At 40.4% G+C, this 22782-nt stretch overlaps 1 protein-coding gene across 2 annotated transcripts in view; it reads left to right on the top strand.

Moving 5' to 3' along the window:
* The first annotated feature begins 15195 nt into the window (after nt 1-15195).
* The window catches only part of als2a (alsin Rho guanine nucleotide exchange factor ALS2 a), a 29074-nt gene continuing 21487 nt past the window's right edge, over nt 15196-22782 (top strand). For both annotated transcript variants that reach the window (XM_069154686.1, XM_069154685.1), the window contains exons 1-9: nt 15196-15408; nt 18145-18307; nt 19172-19332; nt 19767-19991; nt 20481-20671; nt 21056-21088; nt 21180-21380; nt 22131-22389; nt 22665-22752. In XM_069154686.1, coding sequence (XP_069010787.1) covers nt 18288-18307; nt 19172-19332; nt 19767-19991; nt 20481-20671; nt 21056-21088; nt 21180-21380; nt 22131-22389; nt 22665-22752 — 1178 coding nt within the window. In that variant the 5' untranslated portion in view covers nt 15196-15408; nt 18145-18287. The remainder of the gene's footprint in view (nt 15409-18144; nt 18308-19171; nt 19333-19766; nt 19992-20480; nt 20672-21055; nt 21089-21179; nt 21381-22130; nt 22390-22664; nt 22753-22782) is intronic.

Genomic DNA, 22782 nt, shown 5'->3' with positions numbered 1-22782 from the left:
CTACCCTTAGTGGGATAAAAGAGGGTGGGGGTGGGTTGCGGTGGGGGAAGGGACAGGAAAAAGAGAGAAGGTCGAAGAGGGCAGGGGGGAGAAGGAAAAGGAGACAGAGCAGGAAGAGAAGTTGAACCAAAAGGAAAAGTCAGTCAAGATCGCTGCTGCAATAAAAGTAGCCAAGTATAAAACTTAGCCGGTGTAGACTTCTAAGCGGTCCATAAAGATATTCATCTAAAAACTGCTGGAAAAATCATAATTCTCAAAGCTCTTTGTTCTGCCTGTGACACAGTTGACCATGATACTACTAAAAAGACTGGAAAAGTGGGTTGGACTTTGTTCTCCAAGACAGGGACTACTTTGTCTCACTCAACAGTTTAGCAAGTCAAAATGATGTAATATCCAAAAGACTCAGTTCTTGCTAGACAGTTATAATCTCTCCATAAAACTAAACCTCAGCTCCTTCACAGTGCTGCCGCTGTGGATGTTAACAAAGAAGAAAACTGAACACACTACGATTCTCAGGTCTTTGTCCATGCATATTAGAGTTTTAAGTATCCCTGCTTATACACTTACCCCGTGAATTTGTTTTTGGAGTCAGCATAAATCTCTGACCATTTGAACCTGCCTTGGTCAATTTTTAATTGTCTACTTCCCATGACCAAAGTCCAAGCATTACTGTGCTCTGCATATCTGGAAGAAAGTTTCAGGAGATGTACTCATTACTCCAATGTTAAAACCAGGTTCAAAAGTTATTAAACTGACATGCCAAAGCAATTAATTTGGTTTATGTGTGAACAGTTCTCTTCATAAAAGTTGTTAGACCTGCATGCGATCAGGGTGTAGTCCACCTCTCCAGGAAAAGGCGCAGACTCTTTAACAGCCCTGTAAAGAATATAAATGGCTGAGTTGACAGTTGCTCAGAGGAAGTCAGAGAGCGATATACAGGTGACTTGAGTGCCTGCATTTGTATTTGCACACCACTTAACTTATTGCAGTTTGAATCAGGCTGGGGATGTGCGTTTCTAGTTTCCAGTCTGTTTATGCAGTCAAATTAAAAAACAAAGGAATGCGCAAACAAAAACACGAAATCTAAAAAACAAAGATGTTTAAAGCTACTTGAAAAAAACTGACATAACTTTTGGTGGCCAGTTTAAAAATGTAAACACACCAGGTAATTTTGAATCAAGTATTTTTTGTGGTTTTGTAGATTTAATCGGTCTAAAACCGTGTTGCTATGATTCTGTGAGTAACATGGTTTTCTATTATGATCAGTGCACATTGATCTCAACCTCATCACGCCCAGCAACATCCTGATCACTCAAAAAGCAGATTGTATTGATGAGTAAAAGAGGACGTGGTCCATCCACCAGAAACAGATTCAATGTGGTTTCCAAGCTTTAAATGACCAGACCCAATCATGGTCGGGGGAAACGTGAACGCTGTCAGTGTCACCCAATGCTAACATAAGCTAAGAAAAGGCAAACGTAAAAAGGTAACATATAAATGTCAGAACTTGTTTGTCACTACTTCTAATTGGAAGGTTAGTTTCAGTGGTTGGGTTGAGCTTCAGTTTACAGAGCTGATGGACAGCTGTGTAATAATTAAGGACTCGAGCTATAAAAGCTATTGATTTTGAATGATGCTAGTAAACTGTGATTTCTCAGGAGAGTACTTGTCAAACACCATCTGATCAGTGTCACGGCTCACAGGCACTGCGATGTTTACACTAGAATGAATGAATGATGGAAGCATGAGTTATTATAGACGATAGGGATTGTTTGGGTTGAGCATGGGCAGAAGGATTCAAATGAATAAAGTGCTCAGTGAAACAATCAACAATGACTGACGTGGTGCCATTTTAATACCATTGCAACTGTACTGATATAATTAAAGAAGGTTGCAGTAGAGGCACATGCATTGTTTTAGTGTTCCTGGAAGTGAAGCTAAAATATAAATAACAATGGTCTTGATAGATCTCACAATCAGGAAGCTGATTCAGAAGAGTTGCCTGGTGTTTCATGATTGCAAAGTTGTAAAAGCAATGGAAACTCAAACATTTAAAACAGAAACATGTTACTTATGTGTATGGCTCAGTAATGAGGTTGATATAACTCACAATATTATGATATTTTACAAAATCCATATACGTTGTACATCAAGATATGGTCAATAAAGACAATTTTTAAAACATACACAAATATACAGTATAAAATCATTCTTAGAGGAACTAACTTTGTATTGTTGTTATGCATTTGATGAACCACGATTTCTATCACTAATTTTGTTGTATTTTAAAATTCCGCCCTGCTTAAAATCCTTAATTTGGAAAATAAAAACCTGATAGTAACACACAATTTGGTTATGAGAAAAAAATTACAAAACAAATTAATCCCTTACCAAAGGCAACATGTAGTCTAAAAGACTCACCACATTAACATATTTAACCTGTTGAAACGGTTCAGCTGTTGGTGAACAGATTTTGAATGTGAGATTGGTGGAAAATAAATTTCATGTAAACTTTGATTTGTATAATTTTCAGATTTGAGAAAAACTTAAAAGATCAGCTGCAGAAGAAGTGATAGTAGCCAAATTATTTCGTTGAAGGATCCAGGCTACTAATAAATGACCACTAACTTATTCGAGTCTGTCATGCAGGTCATTTGTTGGAGTTCGATGGTAAAAGCTCTTAAATCAGGCTGCCCATAGCTGCCCACGCTGTAAGAGCCACTCCACCAGTCGACACGCACAGACATAAACATGTACAAATATTGACTTTGTGCAAATTTGCAAGTAGCTGCAGCTAGATTGTGGTATTTTGAATGGACTCTCTCCCTGCTTCTCTCTCTCTCTCTCTCTCTCTTTGCTGTCTGTGGCGTAAAACGCAGCAGTTAGTAGCCACACCAGGTCAAATGGGACGCACTTCATCATGTCTGACTGTGGCTGTTTGTTTGTGTGTGTGCGTATGTTTGTAGATCGTGTCTGCTGTGGTCAAGCAGATGTGGGCAGTCCAGCAGGTTTCCAGACAGTCAGTCACTGTTTGGACTGCGGTCAGCTGCAGCTGGACATGAGCTGTCGAGAAGAAAAGGGGTTAGACAAATAACAAGGGCATGTACAGTGGAGTAAGGTGTGATATACACAACAAAAAAAGACTTCATGGTTTGGACTGGGCTTGTTCAGTTCAAGTGTGGCCGCGATGCAAAGTATTTGAGCTACCACGTGAAACCCAATACTGAACAACTATTTAGATGTTCAGCTGAGGGGGAAAAACACAGTTTAGTTTTGGTTTGAGGAGGTTTTTGAATTTGAGGACAGCTCACAGGACATGTTGGCTGACCAAGTTGGTCTAACCAGCATGTTAAGTGTTCCTGGGGAATCCACATATTGATCTATATTCATGTGATTATGTACAGCATAAATATGTAAACATTTGTATATGAATTTTTATTTTATTTTTTTCTAAATGTTGTTCCTCTTTTAGTGACATTTGAAGATTTAAACTACATTTTATATCTGATTTATTGCTATTTGTGGTTTGTTGTAAATTTATTTGCCAACTTGTCATAAAAATCATCTCATATCTGGTTTTATCGAGAGTAAAGTTTTTTCCTGAAGTATAATGACAAGTATAGATTTATATCAAATATAAATACATCATGTGTGCTGCAGATACTCACTCTGGCAACTGTGGGTTAGATTAGAGTGACTAATGAATATTTTGACTTCTTCAACGTGAAGTGTGAAATCACTCAGTGACAAACCCATAGAAAATGTTCATTTGACTTAGCAGCTCAGCTCTACACTGCCTTATAGTGAGTTTTAGCTACTTGTTTTAATTTTATGCTTCCAACTTTACCATTTTGGTTCAATCACATTGTGTCTTGTTGCAACTGGTTTCAGTGAAAAACCAGAAAAATACAGTGTGTACTTTACATGCTCAGCACCAAACAACAGACAGACATTGTTAGCACCTAGCTGGTAAAATAGTGGAACATTTAGCAGCTAAACAACCAGTTATTTCCCTCGGGGAACTAATAGAGAGCTAAACAGTGCTAAAAGTAGAGTGAATATTAGATTTACAGTAATCTGCTGGACAGAAACGCAACTCCACATGAATGTTGCATAACTGCTGGATGAGTAAATAGGCAACGATCTGATAACAAGTCTGGTCTATCAACTTAAAAGGCGACAATATATCTCTGTGTTTACAGCTTGTGTAATTTCTGCTAGTCGCAAGAGGCAATAAATCAGTTACTGCAGTTTTAACGCCAAAATAAATGTACACACTGTCCAGCCAAAAAACTCTAGAGTAATAAACAAAGTCTTGCTATCAAGTCGAGACTGGTGTCAGTAGAACAAGTAGTCATGGAAACAATGGTGGAAAGCATAAATACAACAGACAAATTAAGATAATGTGCTAAAACGTAGTGGAAATAGGCATCTCATTGGCTGGTTGGGATTTTGAGATGCCAGTTGCCTCAGACACAGGATCAGGGTGAGTTTCAAGTGGAGCTTTAAAGGAGCAGTGTGTGTAGGATTTAGCATGTAATGGTGAGGTTGCAGATTTCTACCAAATGAACACCCCTCCCTTCAATGTCCATTTCCAAGTGTGTAAGAGAATCTACAGTGGGCGTGAAACTCATGAAAAACCAAAGACTATCCTATATATAAAAGTGGATGTAGCTTCTGGGTCTGAAAAGTGAGGCCAATGTGGAAGTGTTTTAAACTGCAAAACCACTGAGGGCCACCGACAACTGTTGGTTCCAAAAAGCCTTCAGCTGCGTAGACTCCCCTTCAACTTCTCTCATGCAATACAAAGTCAATGAATTTTCCATCTGTTTATGGTGTCATTCACTAAAGTCACCCCTTATTAGTTTTTAGCCCTCAAATAGCGGTGGTTTTTTTTGTTGGGGGGGGGGGGGGGGGGGGGCGTGTCTGTTTGATTGACAGGCCTATGGGGCAGTCAGGTTCCCGCTATTGGTGGGCGGGGCTTAGTGTCCTTTGGTTCCCAATCAGATCGAGTCAGATCCACCGCTCGCTCCTCCACTGCTCATCCAAATATGGTCACTTCTGGCATCAAATAGCAAGATGGCGACGGCCAAAATAATGAACTCCAGGCTTCAGAATGGCAGTTCACAAACCAACGGGTGACGTCACGGTTGATGCCGCTTATGAAAAACACAAAACTCCCTTTCTAGGGCCAGAGTTTGGTTTGTTCCTCCTGGGCTACTGTAGAAACATTGCAATGCAATATGGCCGGCTCCATGTGAGAGGACCCTCTACCAATATGGAAGGACTCACTCTGAGGAAACACAAAATTCTTAGTTTCAGGCGATTATGCATTTTAACATAATTACAAATATTATACCTGTCAATAGATCCCCCTTCATTTTACTTTTATTGTTTGACCTGTGTCTTGCCTAGTTTCATTGTGTGTGTATGTGTGTGTGAAGGATGGCTATACATATATATAGCATGACAGAAGTATGTGTGGGACACTCGAGTAGGGGGAGGGGAGCTCGACCGTAAGAAGTCAGCAGAGAGAGGGGGGGGGGAGAGAGGAATGTAGGCAGCTGGTTTGTGTCTGTCACTGCAACACAGAGAGCCTACAGTACTGGACTACACACACACACACACACACACACACACACACACACACACACACACACACACACACACACAGACAGGGATGAAAGACCGATTTATTTGGACCAACAGGGTGTGTGTTCGGTCCGGTGGAAGGCAGCAGGAAGCTTACTGGCCAACATCTCAACTCCTTGGACAAAAACTCCAGAGTGTGTGGCCAGAAAAATCCATATATTACATTAAACACAACATGTGGGATGGAATAGAAATAATCAAATCACATCAAATCAGTCCAAGTAGGGATGGTGTGGGTATAAGTCTTGTTTATATAACGTCACTCATGCCATTATACAGAGTGGCTGGGAACATAAACAGTCAAAAAGTACGAGGACAGGTTTTTTTGGTCATTGTTTGGGCCCTGTATTCTGATTTGACATAAAACAATGACTGCTGGGTCACAGCACTGATTTTCAGCTTGAAAAGTGTTATTATTAAACATTTATTGGAGTTGATGTAACATATTCTTTCATGTCATCACAATGGCAATGCTAACAAGCTGATGTTAAGGTATAATGTTTATGCCATATAACATCTAACTTAATCATGTTAACATCGAAAAGAACCAAGCAGGTCTGCCTTAAAGCGTAATCCAAATCTTAATCAAAAATGGCTGTTTTCACGATTCCCAGACTGTAATCAAAGACTGAAGCTGTGAGCAATATTCAAAAAGAGTCAGACTGGGAGATCCCCAAACTCAACAGGTTTTATCATTCATAAACAAAATGAATGTTTGTATAATAGTCAAGAGGTAATTAATTAACTGGACCAAAGTAGTGGACTGACAGACCAACAGTCACTGAAATACAGTTGTACTCGGAGCCATGTGGCTTGTGGTGCTAAAAATGAAAAAGGAAAATGATTAAATATGCAGTGTAAGTATGGAAGAGCACAGTGTATATCACCGTTACGGCATGATATGCTGACTTATGGTGTTTGGTGAATGAGTAGCAGCAGCAGCACAAAATGTCAGATGAGCACAAGTGAGTTAGCGCGGGACTTAATGGTTCGTAGGCCTTAAGGTCTGAGATATAGGAAACTGTCAGTGAGCCTGCAGGTCTGAGCTCTGATACTGATACTCTCTGCCAGATGGCAGCGGGGTAAACAGTTTGTGTGTTGGGTGGCATAGATCATCATATGGGCCTTCCATGCTGACAACATGTGTGGTAAGTGTCCAAAATGACAGGGAGCCCTCTGCCAACGGCCTGCTCCACTGTTCTGACTGATCTCTGGAGAGGCTTGTGGTTGTGAACAGAGCGCTGCCAAACCGTAAATGCAACAACTCAGACCTTCTCACTTGTGCATTTGTTCAAGTTTTTTGGAGGATAGCAGGATCCGTGCCACACGGTTTCAGTCTCCTGAAAAGAAGTACTGAACAGTTTGACCTTTATCTGTGTGATCAGTTCAGTAGAGGTTATCAGTAATATTCACACCAAAGACCTTGAAGACTGCTGACCCTCTCAGCAGGGATGTGGTGCCTCCTGCAGCTTCCTGTAATCCACTCTCATCTCTGTGGTCTTGTTGGTGTTGAGGTGTAGGGGTTGTTGTCCTCACACTCACTCACTGGGTCTTCCACAACAGTCCCAGTCCACGTCAATCACCATCAGTGATGAGGAGGCGGGGTTGCCAGTTCTCACCACTGGAGGCCTTTTTGTCAGGAAGCCAAGGGCCCAGGTGCAGAGGGAGGTGTCAAGTCCCAAATCTTTGACTCCAGGGCTTTAATCAGTGCTGTTCACCATTAATCAATTCACTGGATCTGGCCGGGACGTGACTCATGTGATGTCGTTTTTGTCCAGCAGTCCTGGAGGATGACATCTCCGTGGTCACTCCACCACGGGACACTTATGTTGAACTGGTTTGTCTAGTTGGAGCCGCAGAAAGGAGATATGAGCTGTCTTCCCACTGGCAAGGTGGGAGAAACTTGTATCAGAGCGTTCCAGCGTGGATTTACTATGTTAAACCACCGGCCCTGTTGAAACGGAATCTGCTCCAGCATGTGCATTCTCCCCACCGCTGATACCATCACAGTGTTCATTCAAGGCGTTAACTCTTTGTGCTCACGTTGAAATGTAAACTACAGTTAGAGCAGAGCTGAACTCTCGAGGGAGTTAGAGGCGTCTTACATTTCTGGCAATGACCTGTCAAAGTAAGACCTCTCTAACCCCACGGAGAGCTTGTGTGATGCTAACATTGCAACACAAGATCCCTGATGTTGAGCTGAACATCTGCAGTGGCAGTAAAAAATGAAATTCAGGCACAGAAACAGCAGCAAATACAGTTTAAGCAATGTTGTGTGCCGTTTGTCTAACCTGTTGCCTGCAGGGACTAAGCATTAGCCAGTCTGATTATCACATTTTATGAGCAGCGATTAAATCATATAGCCGCTCTATGGTGTGTGGAAACATATGGCGATATGTCGGTGGCTGTGTCACAGCAACGGTCCTACATGCTCTACATGACAGCTGTGTTGAGTTTAGATTGAGTTAAGCAGCATGTTAAATATCTGTTCTTTTCCTGAGTATACACAATCGAGCTGATCTTTTACTTACCCTCCCCCACAGAGCTCGCACACAAAAGTCTTGAAGGTGGCGTGTTAATTGATGCAAAGTGATGGAGGAGGTGAAATCACAATGACTTTCCCGCTAAGCCTTACAAGAAGCTTTTTTTTGGCTGTCACGGCTTGTATTCGGCAAGATCTACGTGTTGTACGTGTTCAGAATGTGTGGTTTTGGGTAAGACTTGATAAAGGGATTGACATGAACCAAAGAGATGAGATGAAATCAAAGTAGAAAGCAGAGGGGGGGGGGAAGAAAAAAGAAGAAGGGAACTTGGAGAAGGAACAGGATTAGGAAGGGGGTGGGACCTCCTGTGGGTATTAGGTCCCCAACACCCAGCTGTGTTCATCACCTTACACTGCAGGGGACACACACACACACACACACACACACACACACACACACACACACACACACACACACACACACACACACACACACACACACACACACACACTCCACTGTGATCATCACTCTGTGGGAGTTTGACCCGGGCCAGATGGTCACCGCTCTCTCCTCTTTATGACTCTCCTTTTTTCTGTCATGTCCACACTAAACCAACATTTTTCACACCTGGGAAACCCAAACTTTTTGAATACACTCTCCACAGCGGATACGTTTCAAAACACAAGTCTTGCATCGTTGTGTGAACCAGGCAAAACAATGTCAAATCAATGATCTATCAATAACATGCTGATTTTGAATGCCTGCGGTTAATTGACAGCAAATAAATCAAACATGACAACAGAAAAAAGCCATATGATGACCGGAGCATGTTGCTCCTGAACAAAGTCAGAAAAGTAATTAATAGTAATAAATTACAATTAATCTCTGAATTTACTCACGACACATAATGATAAAGACGTGAAACAGATATTCACAACAAAAATGCTCTTGTTCATGCTCAAAAATGAGCTTTTTTACTCATCGAGAAGAGGGGAAATAAAATCTCTGATAACATCACATATTTCATTTGAAATTTGCTCGTCATTCTTCAACTATGTTAGGAGGAGTCATAAAGCAAACAGATGAAATCATCACAGCCATTGGAATTTACAGCATTTGTAATCAGAACAACAGATGAGGCAATAAAAGCTAAGTGTGAATAATAAAATATTAATCTTTTGAAAACATTTTTCCGAAATCACTGGAGAGTTTTGAATATATCTTATTTCAACAATAATTAAATTGGATGCTATTTATGTAAACTTTGATTTGATGAGCTCTAATTCAGGCTTGTCTGCCTCCTCTGCTGGGATTATGGAGATGTGAGTGATGTTTGACACTGTCTCCCTCTGCTGTCTCTGTGCTCCTCCCCTCATACCTCCCCTGTGGCTCCGGCTCAGAACAAGATAAACAGTGATTTTTCATCTTTTCCCCTTTTTTCAGGATCCAAATTGCAAAACAAAGTATCATTTTAATCCTCTTCTCTGCTCTAAGTATCACATATTTTCTTATGCATATTCAAAATGTAGGCTACAGAATAAATTTGGACAATTATGGTGTATTTGTATGCTCACAGCAGAATTTTTTTTTTTTTTTATATCATGTGACCACATAATTGGAGGCACAGCTCCAATTTTCTGTATGAATGTTGTCTGACATGGATTTTTGCTCAAGGGCAAAAATAGGAGCTGGCAATATTCAGTGTAGATGACATGTCTACTTCCTGTAGTTCATATTCTGCTTTCATATGTAGGATTCAGCAGTGTTATATATATCCAACCAATTCTGTTTTGTGTTTGTGTTAAATGGAGTACATGGTATGTCTTGATAAATTGGACATACTGTATTTGTCCTAATTCACTGGCTGTATAAAGACCCTAATTTTTCCAAATGTCTGCAAATAATTTTCATGCTTTCACAACTCCACATTAAGAAAGAGAGCAAAGAAATGTATGCGCTATCTTCTGGATAAGAAATCTTCTCTCAGTATATTGTTACAGTTATACTGTATAATTTTGTTGAATTTATCTTGATTTAGGGCTACACTTACTAGAGTATGGTTAGTTGTATTCATTAAAACACAGAAAGGAGTCAAGGCAACCGATTGAAAGTGTTTCATACAAGGAAAAGTTTAAATTAATCTATTTCCTATAAAGTTCTTCAGGTTGTCTCTGATGCAGATATGTAATGCATGTTGTTTTTTAGAAGGTCAGACTTCCTCTCTTGAAGGCATCCTGCTTTTGTGTGTGTGTGTGTGTGTGTGTGTGTGTGTGTGTGTGTGTGTCCAAACTCCAGCGTGTGTGTGAAAAGATTATGCCAAATTACCCACAGCCTAAAATATTCTTTATCAAGCTCCAGACATGTGTTTTCAATGTTCTTTAAATATACTGCCCACACATACACACACACACATGCACACATGCACACATGCACAGTGCTTCCAGTTCCAGATAGTTAAAGCGAAACCCCTCCCTTGTTGTCTCTGAGACAATGTTCAAATTATACATTTTTCGCATTACAATACATGTGATTGAAAAAAAATGATAAAAATAGAACTGCAAAGGAATGTTTATGAATCCTAAGAACATTTCACCAACGTTACACAAGTTAACTTTTGAAGATTCACCTGTCGGGAACACCAGTGCAGCGGGGACGCCTGTTTAACCTAAAAAAAGGTTTTTTTATGGTCTGTCAACAACTCATTTTCTTAAAAATTCTTTCAATATTAAAACATTTCATTAACGGATCTCAAAAGTTGAAGGTGGATGTCAGAACAAGATGCTGAGTTGTAATCAAGACATACAGATTCATTCTAAAATCAGTCTCATAGTTGTATTTTCCTAGATGAATGCAAAATGAATGAAATCCACGATTTTCAAGAAACTATATTAAGGCTTGCACCTGTAAATGTGCATGAAACATGAACGTCACTATCTGATTTTTCCTTAAAGTTCCAAACACTATAAGTTCTCACAGTCCTGTGTGTGTTTGCGTGTGTGTGTGTGTGTGTTACCTTCTCCTCACGACACCGTGGTCCATCAAACCACTCTCTCCTGCTCTGTGGCCTGGCTGCAACCCGGTATGGTTTTATCCACCCAAACATGTAGACACACACACACGCACACACACACACACACACACACACACACACACACACACACACACACACACACACACACACACACACACACACACACACACACACACACAGGCTCGGCAGGCTTGTAAACCCACGTTGTGTTGTTTCCAGCAGCAGTAATATTTTATGAGGGCTTGGAGCGGGGAACACTGGCTGCTCAGGTCACGACATGGGGTTACCAAGTGTGTCTGTACACAAGTGACGTGTGAAAATAGTCTCAGTATTGTTTAGAAATAACAAATTCCATTTGATTTCACATGCACTGCAACCAACATGATATTTTTAAGCACACTTTTCAAGTTTTCGGGGCTTTCCCACATGATCGGGCAGCCCCTGTTATAAAGGACTACACCAGTGTTTTCACGTGGGAGCTGTGTTTCCCCAGTCTTCAAGTCATCTGCACAGTTAGATCATTAATGAGACTTGAACTTGTTTGAGAAAAATGTAGTTAAAAGCACTCTGATATTAAATGTGATGAGGTAATGGGTTCAAATTCTGGTGAGAAGTTTGACATCTGTAAGCTGTAATGTTTTAAGACTGTTGCAGATTCACATTAAGCATTAGAAAATGTCCTTGTTTTGTTTATTGTTGACTTTTTGTATTTCCTGACACCTAAGCTCATGGATGGAGCTTTTATCCTGGAGGCAATTGTTGCTCTTTAAGCACCTTTTTACAGTTTTCCTGCAATCACCACACAATACCCTCACATTACTTTTTTTTTTTTTTAAACAGAAACTGGTTTGAAAGATGTTACTTTACTGGAAATGAATTTACGAAAATTAAATTCAGTGCTGGTAGTTTAAACACAGAGTGCATGAAAGATGGTAGATTATCAATTGAACTTTGCAACTCTGAGATGTTTGTGTGATGGAAACTGAATGTTTGATTATCAACCTAAAAAAGCACATCAGAAGCTACTGCCTGCAGCTGTGATCCTTTAATGTTTCATGTTCAGCTCCAGAAAGGCAAAATATTAGATTCTCTTTCTCTGAATTCCCTGCCCTTTTTCCTTCCATCTTTTTTTCCCCTCCTGTTTTACGACAAGCTGTAAAAGTCTGAGCCAAAACCTGCTGGACGCTTTTATATAGAAAGCACTAAAATTGCAAACAAGAGCTGATCACGAACATGGAAAGGAGGAGGGGAGTGGATGGGAGGGGACGAGAGGAGAGGAGAGGAGAGGAGAGGAGAGAAGAGAAGAGAAGAGAAGAGAAGAGAAGAGAAGAGAAGAGAAGAGAAGAGAAGAGAAGAGAAGAGAAGAGAAGAGAAGAGAAGAGAAGAGAAGAGAAGAGAAGAGAAGAAAGACATACTGTCTGCAATTTTTATGTTAAAAAGACACTGTAAAAGATTAGGCCATTTGTTATGGACATGACAGTCACGTTAGGGTCATGTAAAACCCCTCGGTTGATCCTGGCAGCATGTTTTAGTAGAAATACTTATAGCGGTGCAAAAATATCAGTTTTATTAACTCATAAGGGTTAAAGGTTGAGGAGGTTCGCATCACATCTGATGATCAGAATTTAATCATCCGGCATCGCTCCAGTGCTTGTCTTACAGCAGTCATTGATTCCAAGGAAAGATCAATAAAAGCCTCTGGAGGGGAACCGCACAAAACATCTTAACAATAAAGGCAGAATTCAAATAAACACAGAAAGATTTTTTAACACTTTTGACAATTATCATAAAAAAAAACTGTAATGTTTGTTTTTAGCCCTGCAATGACCTGGATAGCACAAGGTTGATCTGTTCAGTTTATATCTTAAACTCTGGTGTCTTTGAATGTGGTCGCACCTCTTGGTTCCTGCTGTTTAACAACTTAGAGGCGATGTGTAGCTGACGCTACTTTTGACCTCAGCTGTTGGAAAGCACACCTACAAAGAGGCCGCTGCGGGACCCTGCTCTCACACATTCACACATATTAGTCTTGTTATAATACCAGATGGTTTGCAAAGAAACTTACATTAAGGTGCAGTAATGCTTTTGCTGTAATTTTCTATTAGTGTAGCTAATTATAAACAAACAAACAAAAATATTCAGCTGTATATTTGCTGATGCGGCCTGTTTTTTTTGTTAAATTCTATTTTTATCGAGCTATATTTTGTCCAATAGTTATTTAAGGAGTTTAAGTATAGACAGATATTGGTAAAGTTTTTGTAGCCTAAATTGCAGAGTAAATGAAGAAAATCAGAACATGAAAGATTTAATGTCATTTAAGTTTTCACATAGAAGGAAAAAACCTTGAAAAAATAAAAGAGATAGGAAAACACAAAGTGGTTTAAATAAATAGCCTATATAGAAAAAAATTATGATAAAGAATAAGTAGAAATAAAAACTGCAAGGTCACGTCAGGGATCCACCGGCTCCCTGACGTGTAGCACGCGAAGGTCAGCATATTCCTGCTTGCAGTTTTTATTTTTTTCTCGATCTTGTTCCTTATTCTTCTTTAAAAACAAATACTTTTTTTTGGCCGCATTAACATCTTCAAAAACTCATGAAAGTTGGTGCCGGACGCATGTGCAAAGTTTCGTCTTTCGTTTGACCTTAAACATCAACTTCCTGTGTCACGGCAAAACATCGAATTTAGCCACATTGCCCTGGCTATACTATATACTATATACTATATACTATATACTATATACTATATACTATATACTATATATTTTTGGAGTATGACCTTTTTCTGATCTGACATGCAGGCATCAAGTTACTTCTCACTGAGACAACTGCTCTAACCAGTACACAATGAAAAAAAAAAGAGTCTTTTTTTGACTTTTGTATTGATGTTGACCTTTGGTTTGGTATGACTGCACGTACAAACACGAGTGTCTTACCCTTAGAGGGATTCGCCTTAGGAGGTCTCACCCTCCGTGAACCATGAACCATGTGTGTGAAATATTCTACTTCACCAAGGTTGCTATTAATGGTTCAGATTCCACCTCGGCCTGTTGATGGTGATTCAACTTTTAGTGAAGTTGAAGCGTTTGGAGAAATTGAAAAAGTTTTGCATACACTACACATTACAGGAAGATATTTAATATCACTGCAGACCCCCTTGAAAACATGTATATCTACCATCCAAAGAACGTCTGCGCCAATTTTGGTCGGATTTGAATAAATATTTGTGGACGGTGGAGTTATAGGTTGCAGTGAGCCAAAGATTTGTCACAATGCAAACTGTCTCCTTGGAAGATAGGTGGTGCAGTGGTTAGTACTGTTGCTTCTCAACTAAAAGGTTCGGGGTTTAGGGCCCCTCTTTGTCATGACTTTAAAAAAAAAAATCATACATCATGTCGTCCAAATTATGAAAACAAAGTCATACTACAGCAAAATGTGACTCATTTTTGGGTCCCTTTTTGGCCACCACACCACGGGCATGCCGATGGATGAAAACAAATCCTTTTGATAACTTTTCATCTCAAACATGTTAAGAGGGCTCTGACTAAATTTCAAGTTGAGTTGAGGTCAGGGGACTTTCTTGTTCATCGAGGTGTGATAAACATGTCCACCGAATTTGGTGCATGTAGGTAAATGTAGTTTTTGAGTATGTTAAAGCCGCAGAATAGGCAATTTACTTTTAAGGAGACGAAAAAAAAAAAAAAAAAACTCCTTGAATAACAATAGGGCTCCGGCCCTAACTACATTCTGTGAAGCGAGTTGTAGATTTTCCTAAATATAATCAACTACATATTGAATGGAGAAGTGCAAATGCTCAAATATGAACATTTTAAACAATATATAAAACAGCTGTATTTGAAAAGGATATTCTGGAAATAGAGTCAGAGTGGGACCTCTCTCCTGCACCCCCCCCCCCCTCCCCCCGCCCCCCTCTCGCTCTCTGACAGCGGCAGCAGCAACAGGTGTGGCGCGGCCGTGATGTTTGTCCCTGCCCGGATGCCGTCCCAGAGTTTCCTCCCAGCAGCGACAACCACACCGGAGCTGTCAGACGACTTCTGCTTTCAGTCCGCTGCACTGATTTGAACATGTTCAAATTAAAAATTTAAATTAAAAAAAAAAAAAAAAGATGCCGTAGCTCGGTGATGCTGCCTCGACGCTTACATAGTTTGATCCGAACTTCTTACACGAGTCGCGGCTTCACGAACCTCCACGAGCTCCTGTCGAGGTCCGGTCCGACACCTGGTGAGTTTAGTTAGCTTCTTCAGTAGCGGTAGCATCAAGCTAGCCAACTTTCACGTTTAGCAGCCTCGCGCTCGTTTTCGTCGGTGACACGCGTCCTTCAAAGCTTCATTCCCGCAAAGACCCCGCGATTAAAGGTGCTGACAAAAAGATACGAAGCAAGAAAGTGGCAATTATTTCTGTTTTCACTTGTTGACAGAACGTTATCGATTAGTGTGAATGTAATTAGCTTCACGTGCTGAATGTAATTAGCTTCACGTGCTGAATGTTTACGTGTTGTATGTTTACGTGCTGAATGTTCACGTGCTGAATGTTTACGTGCTGAATGTTTACGTGCTGTATGTTTACGTGCTGAATGTTTACGTGCTGTATGTTTACGTGCTGAATGTTTACGTGCTGAATGTTTACGTGTTGAATGTTTACGTGCTGAATGTTTACGTGTTGAATGTTTACGTGCTGTATGTTTACGTGCTGAATGTTTACGTGCTGAATGTTTACGTGTTTAATGTTTACGTGCTGTATGTTTACGTGCTGAATGTTTACGTGTTGAATGTTTACGTGCTGAATGTTTACGTGTTGAATGTTTACGTGCTGTATGTTTACGTGCTGAATGTTTACGTGCTGAATGTTCACGTGCTGAATGTTTACGTGCTGTATGTTTACGTGCTGAATGTTTACGTGCTGAATGTTTACGTGCTGAATGTTTACGTGCTGTATGTTTACGTGCTGTATGTTTACGTGCTGAATGTTTACGTGTTGAATGTTTACGTGCTGAATGTTTACGTGTTGAATGTTTACGTGCTGAATGTTTACGTGCTGAATGTTTACGTGCTGAATGTTTACGTGCTGTATGTTTACGTGCTGAATGTTTACGTGCTGAATGTTTACGTGTTGAATGTTTACGTGCTGAATGTTTACGTGCTCAATGTTTACGTGTTGAATGTTTACGTGCTGTATGTTTACGTGCTGAATGTTTACGTGCTGTATGTTTACGTGCTGAATGTTTACGTGCTGAATGTTTACGTGTTGAATGTTTACGTGCTGTATGTTTACGTGTTGAATGTTTACGTGCTGTATGTTTACGTGCTGAATGTTTACGTGCTGAATGTTTACGTGCTGTATGTTTGCGTGCTGTATGTTTACGTGCTGAATGTTTACGTGCTGAATGTTTACGTGCTGAATGTTTACGTGTTGAATGTTTACGTGCTGAATGTTTACGTGCTCAATGTTTACGTGTTGAATGTTTACGTGCTGTATGTTTACGTGCTGAATGTTTACGTGCTGAATGTTTACGTGCTGAATGTTTACGTGCTGAATGTTTACGTGCTGTATGTTTACGTGCTGAATGTTTACGTGCTGAATGTTTACGTGCTGAATGTTTACGTGCTGTATGTTTACGTGCTGTATGTTTACGTGCTGAATGTTTACGTGCTGTATGTTTACGTGCTGTATGTTTACGTGCTGAATGTTTACGTGTTGAATGTTTACGTGCTGAATGTTTACGTGCTGTATGTTTACGTGCTGAATGTTTACGTGCTGAATGTTTACGTGCTGAATGTTTACGTGTTGAATGTTTACGTGCTGAATGTTTACGTGCTGAATGTTTATGAATGTTTACGTGCTGAATGTTTACGTGCTGAATGTATATATGGCTCTTGGTTGAATGTAAAGCTTGTAAGGAGGTTATTATCACCAGTGGCAGGAAGTAAGTACACTTACTCAAATAGTGTGTACTTTTTGAAGTCTTGAGTATTTCCTTTTGCTGCTACTTTATATTTCCATTACATTTCGGGGGGATATTGCTCTTACTGCTCCACTACATTTATCTGGTAGCTTTAGTTCATACAGTTGTTGACAGCTCCACCAAATAGTGATTTGTCCCTCTAAACTTCTCGCATTGTTTCAGTTAAAAAAAAAAACGTTTAAGTGATTCAATATTTCACCAAAAATCAAAGATGAGAGAAAAGTACATCTGAAAACAGATTTGTGGGACAGAAGTTAGCTTTTTTCTTCTTTCCTCTCCTGTTAATCAGCCGATGCTCCCTCATATTTGTCTGCTGTCTCTGTAACATGCTGCTTACACGCTGATGCTTCCGTATGTAATCGAATAATATCATATTTTATAATATATCAGTCGGAGGGACTAAACTAGTACTTTTGCTGAAATACTTGAACTACATTTTGATGCTCATAATTGTGTACTTAAGTATGATTTTTCATGCAGGACCTTTACTTGTAATGGACTATATCTACTCTGGAAAACGATTGTTTTGTTATCTATGTCATCAGTGTTTTCAGTAGCCTATACATTAAGCAAATAAAGATAAAATCACATCCTTTACAGTATGTTATAGGCCATCATCATATTAAACTGGCATTTAATAAGACCACAGTGGAGAATACTTAGAATATTATTATAATTTTTATATTCTGCACTGTCTGGTCTTATCTGCATTAATACTAAATATTCACTGTGATGGAATTTAATGTTGAATAAATGAAACGAATGAAACAAGCAGATCCTCAACGGCTGAAAATCAGTTTGATCATATGCTTCAGAAAACATCCTGCTCTGCTGTCGCCTATTTGCATATATATATATATATATATATACACCTGCAAACACAAACTGACATGAAAACTTCAGTCCTTATTGTACTTGTCAGACATAATGTCAAATCAGTTAATAAAATGATAAATAAAATATAAAATTAAAATCTGTGTTGTTTTGGGAAACAGGTGTTCAACAAATAACAAGCACCCGGAGACAGATGAAGCAAAGAGGCATCGAACCAGGACGGAGGATTCACTGTGTTCCTGTAGTCTGAACAAATGTTTATAAAGGTGCCTTCAGTGTGCTGCAGAATGGAGAGCCTGAAGTGATGGATAATCCAGAAGAAAGGTAAACACATGCAAACACACAGACACACTTTTGATCTTGTATTGATAATATCTCTCCAGCAACATGTTTCCACTGGAAACAAGTCGAGTATATAAGGAAGATACCGCTGACATTGTGCTTCTCTTAGCTGGAGCTCCAAAGTACATATGAGATTCAAACAACTGGTAATGTCTTTTGAGCTGTCACTTTAGCTTTTATTTTGCAACGGTCATACCATCAATACAGTACAATGTGCTTAACAATGAACAATATTTGTCTAATAATGTTTTTGTTTTTTTCTGTCTCTGTTTAAAAAAAAAAAAATCAGCATCAGCCTCAAAAAGCCAGAATCAGTCAGACTGACTGAGAAAGTTAAAATGAATATTGACATTTTGGAGTTTTCCGCTTTAAATGCAATATAATTGTTGGATGATTTTTGCTAACCGGTTTCACAAGAAGTAGATCAATGTCCGTGATAGACTATTGAATCGCCCTGCAGCAAATCAAACCCCGTCAGAAGACTTTCTGGCCGGTGTTGTGCCTCTTCGGCTCTGCAGCGTGTTTGTGTGCTCTGTGGCTGTTCAGTCAATTACAGACTTCTTCTCCACACTTGAAATGTCGCTGCATGTGAAGGCCCGCAGAAGCTCAACAAACAATTACTTGTTGATGGATGGATGAATGAGATTTCAATCACTAAACCACAACTAATCTCCACATTCGAGTGTCTGGTTGTTTCTGCGCCTCGCTGGTGGTTTCCGGGCTCAGAATCTGGTGCCGGTCTTCCGCTTGATTTAGGTTTGGACAGACGTGTCGAGGCTAAGAGCAGATCACATTTCAAATCGAGGCTTGATTCTAGCTTATAGTTGTTTAAATGTGTATCTGTAGCCCTGCAGATGAGCAGGCCGTCACACCTGCAGAGCGAGGACTTCTCTACACCTGGCATTCAGTGGGCCCCAGCAAGCAGGTCTGTCCAGAGAGAGTTCTGCTGTCCAGGCCGATCCTGCAGGTCTCCCTGGGAGAGCACCATGGCCTCCTGCTGGCACAGGGTGAGTGTGTGTTTATAGTAAAGGAGTCGGGCTGGGAGACACTTTAGTCTGTCACTTAATGGCTCACATAAGAATATTGTGATGTATTGAGAAATTGCGTTTCATTGTTTTAATTCTATAATACTAGTTTAATCTTTCCATAAATCGGCATTAGAACTTGAATTGGGTAAATCTTTTCACATTTTGGTCTACTAAATGAGTATAACTAATTATGAATTGTAGGGTTTTTAATAGGTGATTTTGAAGTGTTAAATTGTGTAAAGTGCACATGTTTACCATTGTAAGTTGTCCGTATGTCCTTATCTGTATTTGAAAGGGCAACTTTCTTTCTGTTTCTGTGTGGACCCAAACTGAACTGTGGCGCCTGTCTGCTGTCGTTATTCTTTAACTCCTCAACAGTGAAGAACAACTACTCAGTTACTGCTGTCTTCCAGGTGGTCAGGTGTATTCATTTGGAGAGCTTTTATGGAGGGAAGTGAGCATCCCGGCGTCTGCTCCGCTGCTGGAGGCCTCTCTGCTGGGGATGACGGTGGTCCGTGTGGCTGCTGGCGGCTTCCACTGCGGAGCACTGAGCGAGCAGGGCAACGTCTACATGTGGGGGGAGAATACCGCAGGGCAGTGCGGGCTTACCGAGAGGGGCACGGTCACAAATATCCCAGGTTTGTTAACACCTTTCTTAAGTTTGTTTTGACCTCTTTCAGTATTGTGTTCTTTCCCCGGTGTATTTGTCCCTCCCACCCACTGCTTGCCCTCCTTACTTCTGTCTTCTCTCAGTGCCTCAATCCATTATATATTTTTCCTGCTTCCCTTTTTTTCTTCTTCTTCGCTCAGTTTCTCACTTTCATTTGTCAAACATTCTTCTCCTCCTTCCTCCATCGCTTTTATCCATTGTTGGGAAATGATCATTTTCTGTGGACACTTCCTCGTTTTGTTTTTGCAGCATGTCATTCTGTTGAATTTGACTTTCTTTTATTAAATCAAAGATTTGTGACTTGATTACATTGTGAGGAAATCTGTTTCCTGTTGAAACATTGCTGTTAGCAGATGCAATTATAGAGGTTGCAGGAATAATAGGAGTCATTTAATCAGATTAAAAGAGTTAGAATAATGCTTACATTTTAATAAAGCTGTTGATTGCCCTGTTCCAGTCCCAGAGCCCTACCCAGTCAGCATGGTGGACAGTGAGGTCGTTCCTCCAGTGGCGGTTCGGGTCATGGACCTTGCCTGTGGACGGGAGCACAGCCTGGCTCTGTCAGCCCAGAACGAGCTGTGGGCGTGGGGCAGTGGTTGCCAACTCGGCCTGGTCACCAGCACGTTCCCTGTGTGGAAACCACAGAAGGTAATTTTGCATTTCGTCGTAGATATAAGCAAAAAGACGGAAAACCCCTGCTTATAGTTATATTCTGAAGCCCTCGATAGGTCACACATTTTTTGGTTTCTTGGCAATGGGTGTTGTGTTTCCTTGCGGCCTCAGAACTTCATTTCTTTAGAATACCTAAATAATTTTTGTTCATGTGTTAATAAATCCTTTTTACAGCTTATTTTATTTTTCAACTAATGAGAGGGAAAATAAGTCCATATCTATGATGATGAAACACTTCAGTGTGAATATATGCACATATGAACAATGTCAAATTTGACATTTTTAAAGTATTTGAGTATTTATATTATATTTTAATTCAATTTATCACTTTTGTATTGTTTTTTTTAATCTGTGTTCCAGGTGGAACACTTGGCAGGCAGACACGTGATTCAGGTAAATTCTCAGACATCTTCATTACCACATTAAAACTACAAGACAATTCTGTTCTCCTTGCAGTGTTACCAGCTCTGTTTATTTCCTATAGGTGGCGTGTGGCGCGTATCACAGCCTGGCCCTTGTTCGCAGTTTACCTCCTCAGGACTGTAGTACCCAAAATACCGTGAAGAAAAGCGAGCGAGGTCAGTCGCCTCACTACTCGGCTACAGAGAGGGAGGAGCAGGTTGCAGTCGATGATGCTCACTACTGTCCGCTGGGGGTGGAGCTGACTGAAGCCATGAAAGGCGAGGTGAATACAATCTCACAAGAAGAAATGGAAGAAGCCATTCAAAAAATGGATACAGAGAATATAGAAAATTGTGTGATAATTGTCACTACACATTTGACCAATAAACCGAAACATTATGACCGCCGTAACCAATACTGTTGATTATGTCACGACAATATCACACGTCAAAGTCTGCGATATATTAGAAGTTAAGTGAAAAAGAGGTTCTTGTAGTCATTGTGTTGAATGCTGGAGAAATGGGCACAGGTGAGGACCTGAAACTGACTGATGAGCGGCAAATCTTCAGGGCCAGAAAACTGTATTGGAGCATCTCCAAAACAGCAAAGCTCGTGGGGCCCTCCTGGTCACCAGGGGTGAGAGTAATAAGAGGGACAACCCATGAACTGATAACAGGGTTTGTAGGGATGTATTGGTCTGATCTACAGTGACTCCAGCTTGTAACTTACTCGACTTAAGTGGTCAGATGTTCATGTCGTAGTGACAGATGTCATCGGGCGTCTGGGAGTCTGAGCTGCTACGGCAACATGCAAAGGACCAGCACCATATTAGGCAGGGGTGATCGAAATGTTTGGTTCATCAGTGTATATCCAACCTCAGCTTCCTTTTGTAACCAGAACGATATAAAAATATAACATCTGTGTAAAAATGTTTCATGGTGGTTTTTTTAAACCTGTCTTTTCTATGATCTGGTGCCACAGCGATCAGCTGCTTCTGCACTGTTTGACGCCACTCTCTGGTTTGCATTCCCAGACTTCTCCCAGAAGACGAGGCCCCAGACAAAGGCTCCATCCTGCCAAGCTCGAGCCAGAGGGGAGCACTTACCCTTTAACCCAGGCCGACGGCAGCCCTAGAGCCCTGCCGTTTTCAGGCTGGAAGGCCAACAAGAAGTCAGCGTACCCGGATGAGCTGGAGCTTCAGAGCCTGCTAGAGAAACTCTCTGGACAGTCGTTAGAGACGCAACACACCACAGGGACGGGAGATACCGACTCACTGAGCAGCCACACTTCAGGTTGGTGATATTTACTCCTCCCTTTGTTTTCAAGTTTGTGTTCTTGTCCTTTAATGTATTTATTCTTTTTCTGTTGTTGATTTGCTAATAGCTGTTTGTGCCTTGTGGATTTGGTTGTTTATTGTTTGTTCCAGTGTGTTTGCAGTTTTGATTCTTCCTTCAGTCGTTCCTTTTTTTGTTAGTTTGTTTACTTTGTTCTTTGTAGACTCAGTATCTGTTTTCTTTTACCTTCGATCTGTAATGCTTTATTTTCTTCCTCCATTGTTGTAATCCAGATGACAGCTGTGTTTCCTCAACTCCCTCCACCGATCCCTTGACATCCAGTTACAAAGACGACTCAACTATTAGGAGACAAACTAACAGGTAAGACTTAACTTTAAGCACTTTTTTTGG

Source organism: Embiotoca jacksoni, unplaced genomic scaffold, assembly GCF_022577435.1.
Source record: "Embiotoca jacksoni isolate LCO1_2020_lvr unplaced genomic scaffold, fEmbJac1.0.p SCAF_2, whole genome shotgun sequence".
Taxonomy (NCBI): domain Eukaryota; kingdom Metazoa; phylum Chordata; class Actinopteri; family Embiotocidae; genus Embiotoca; species Embiotoca jacksoni.
This window is presented reverse-complemented; position numbering and strand designations above follow the sequence as displayed.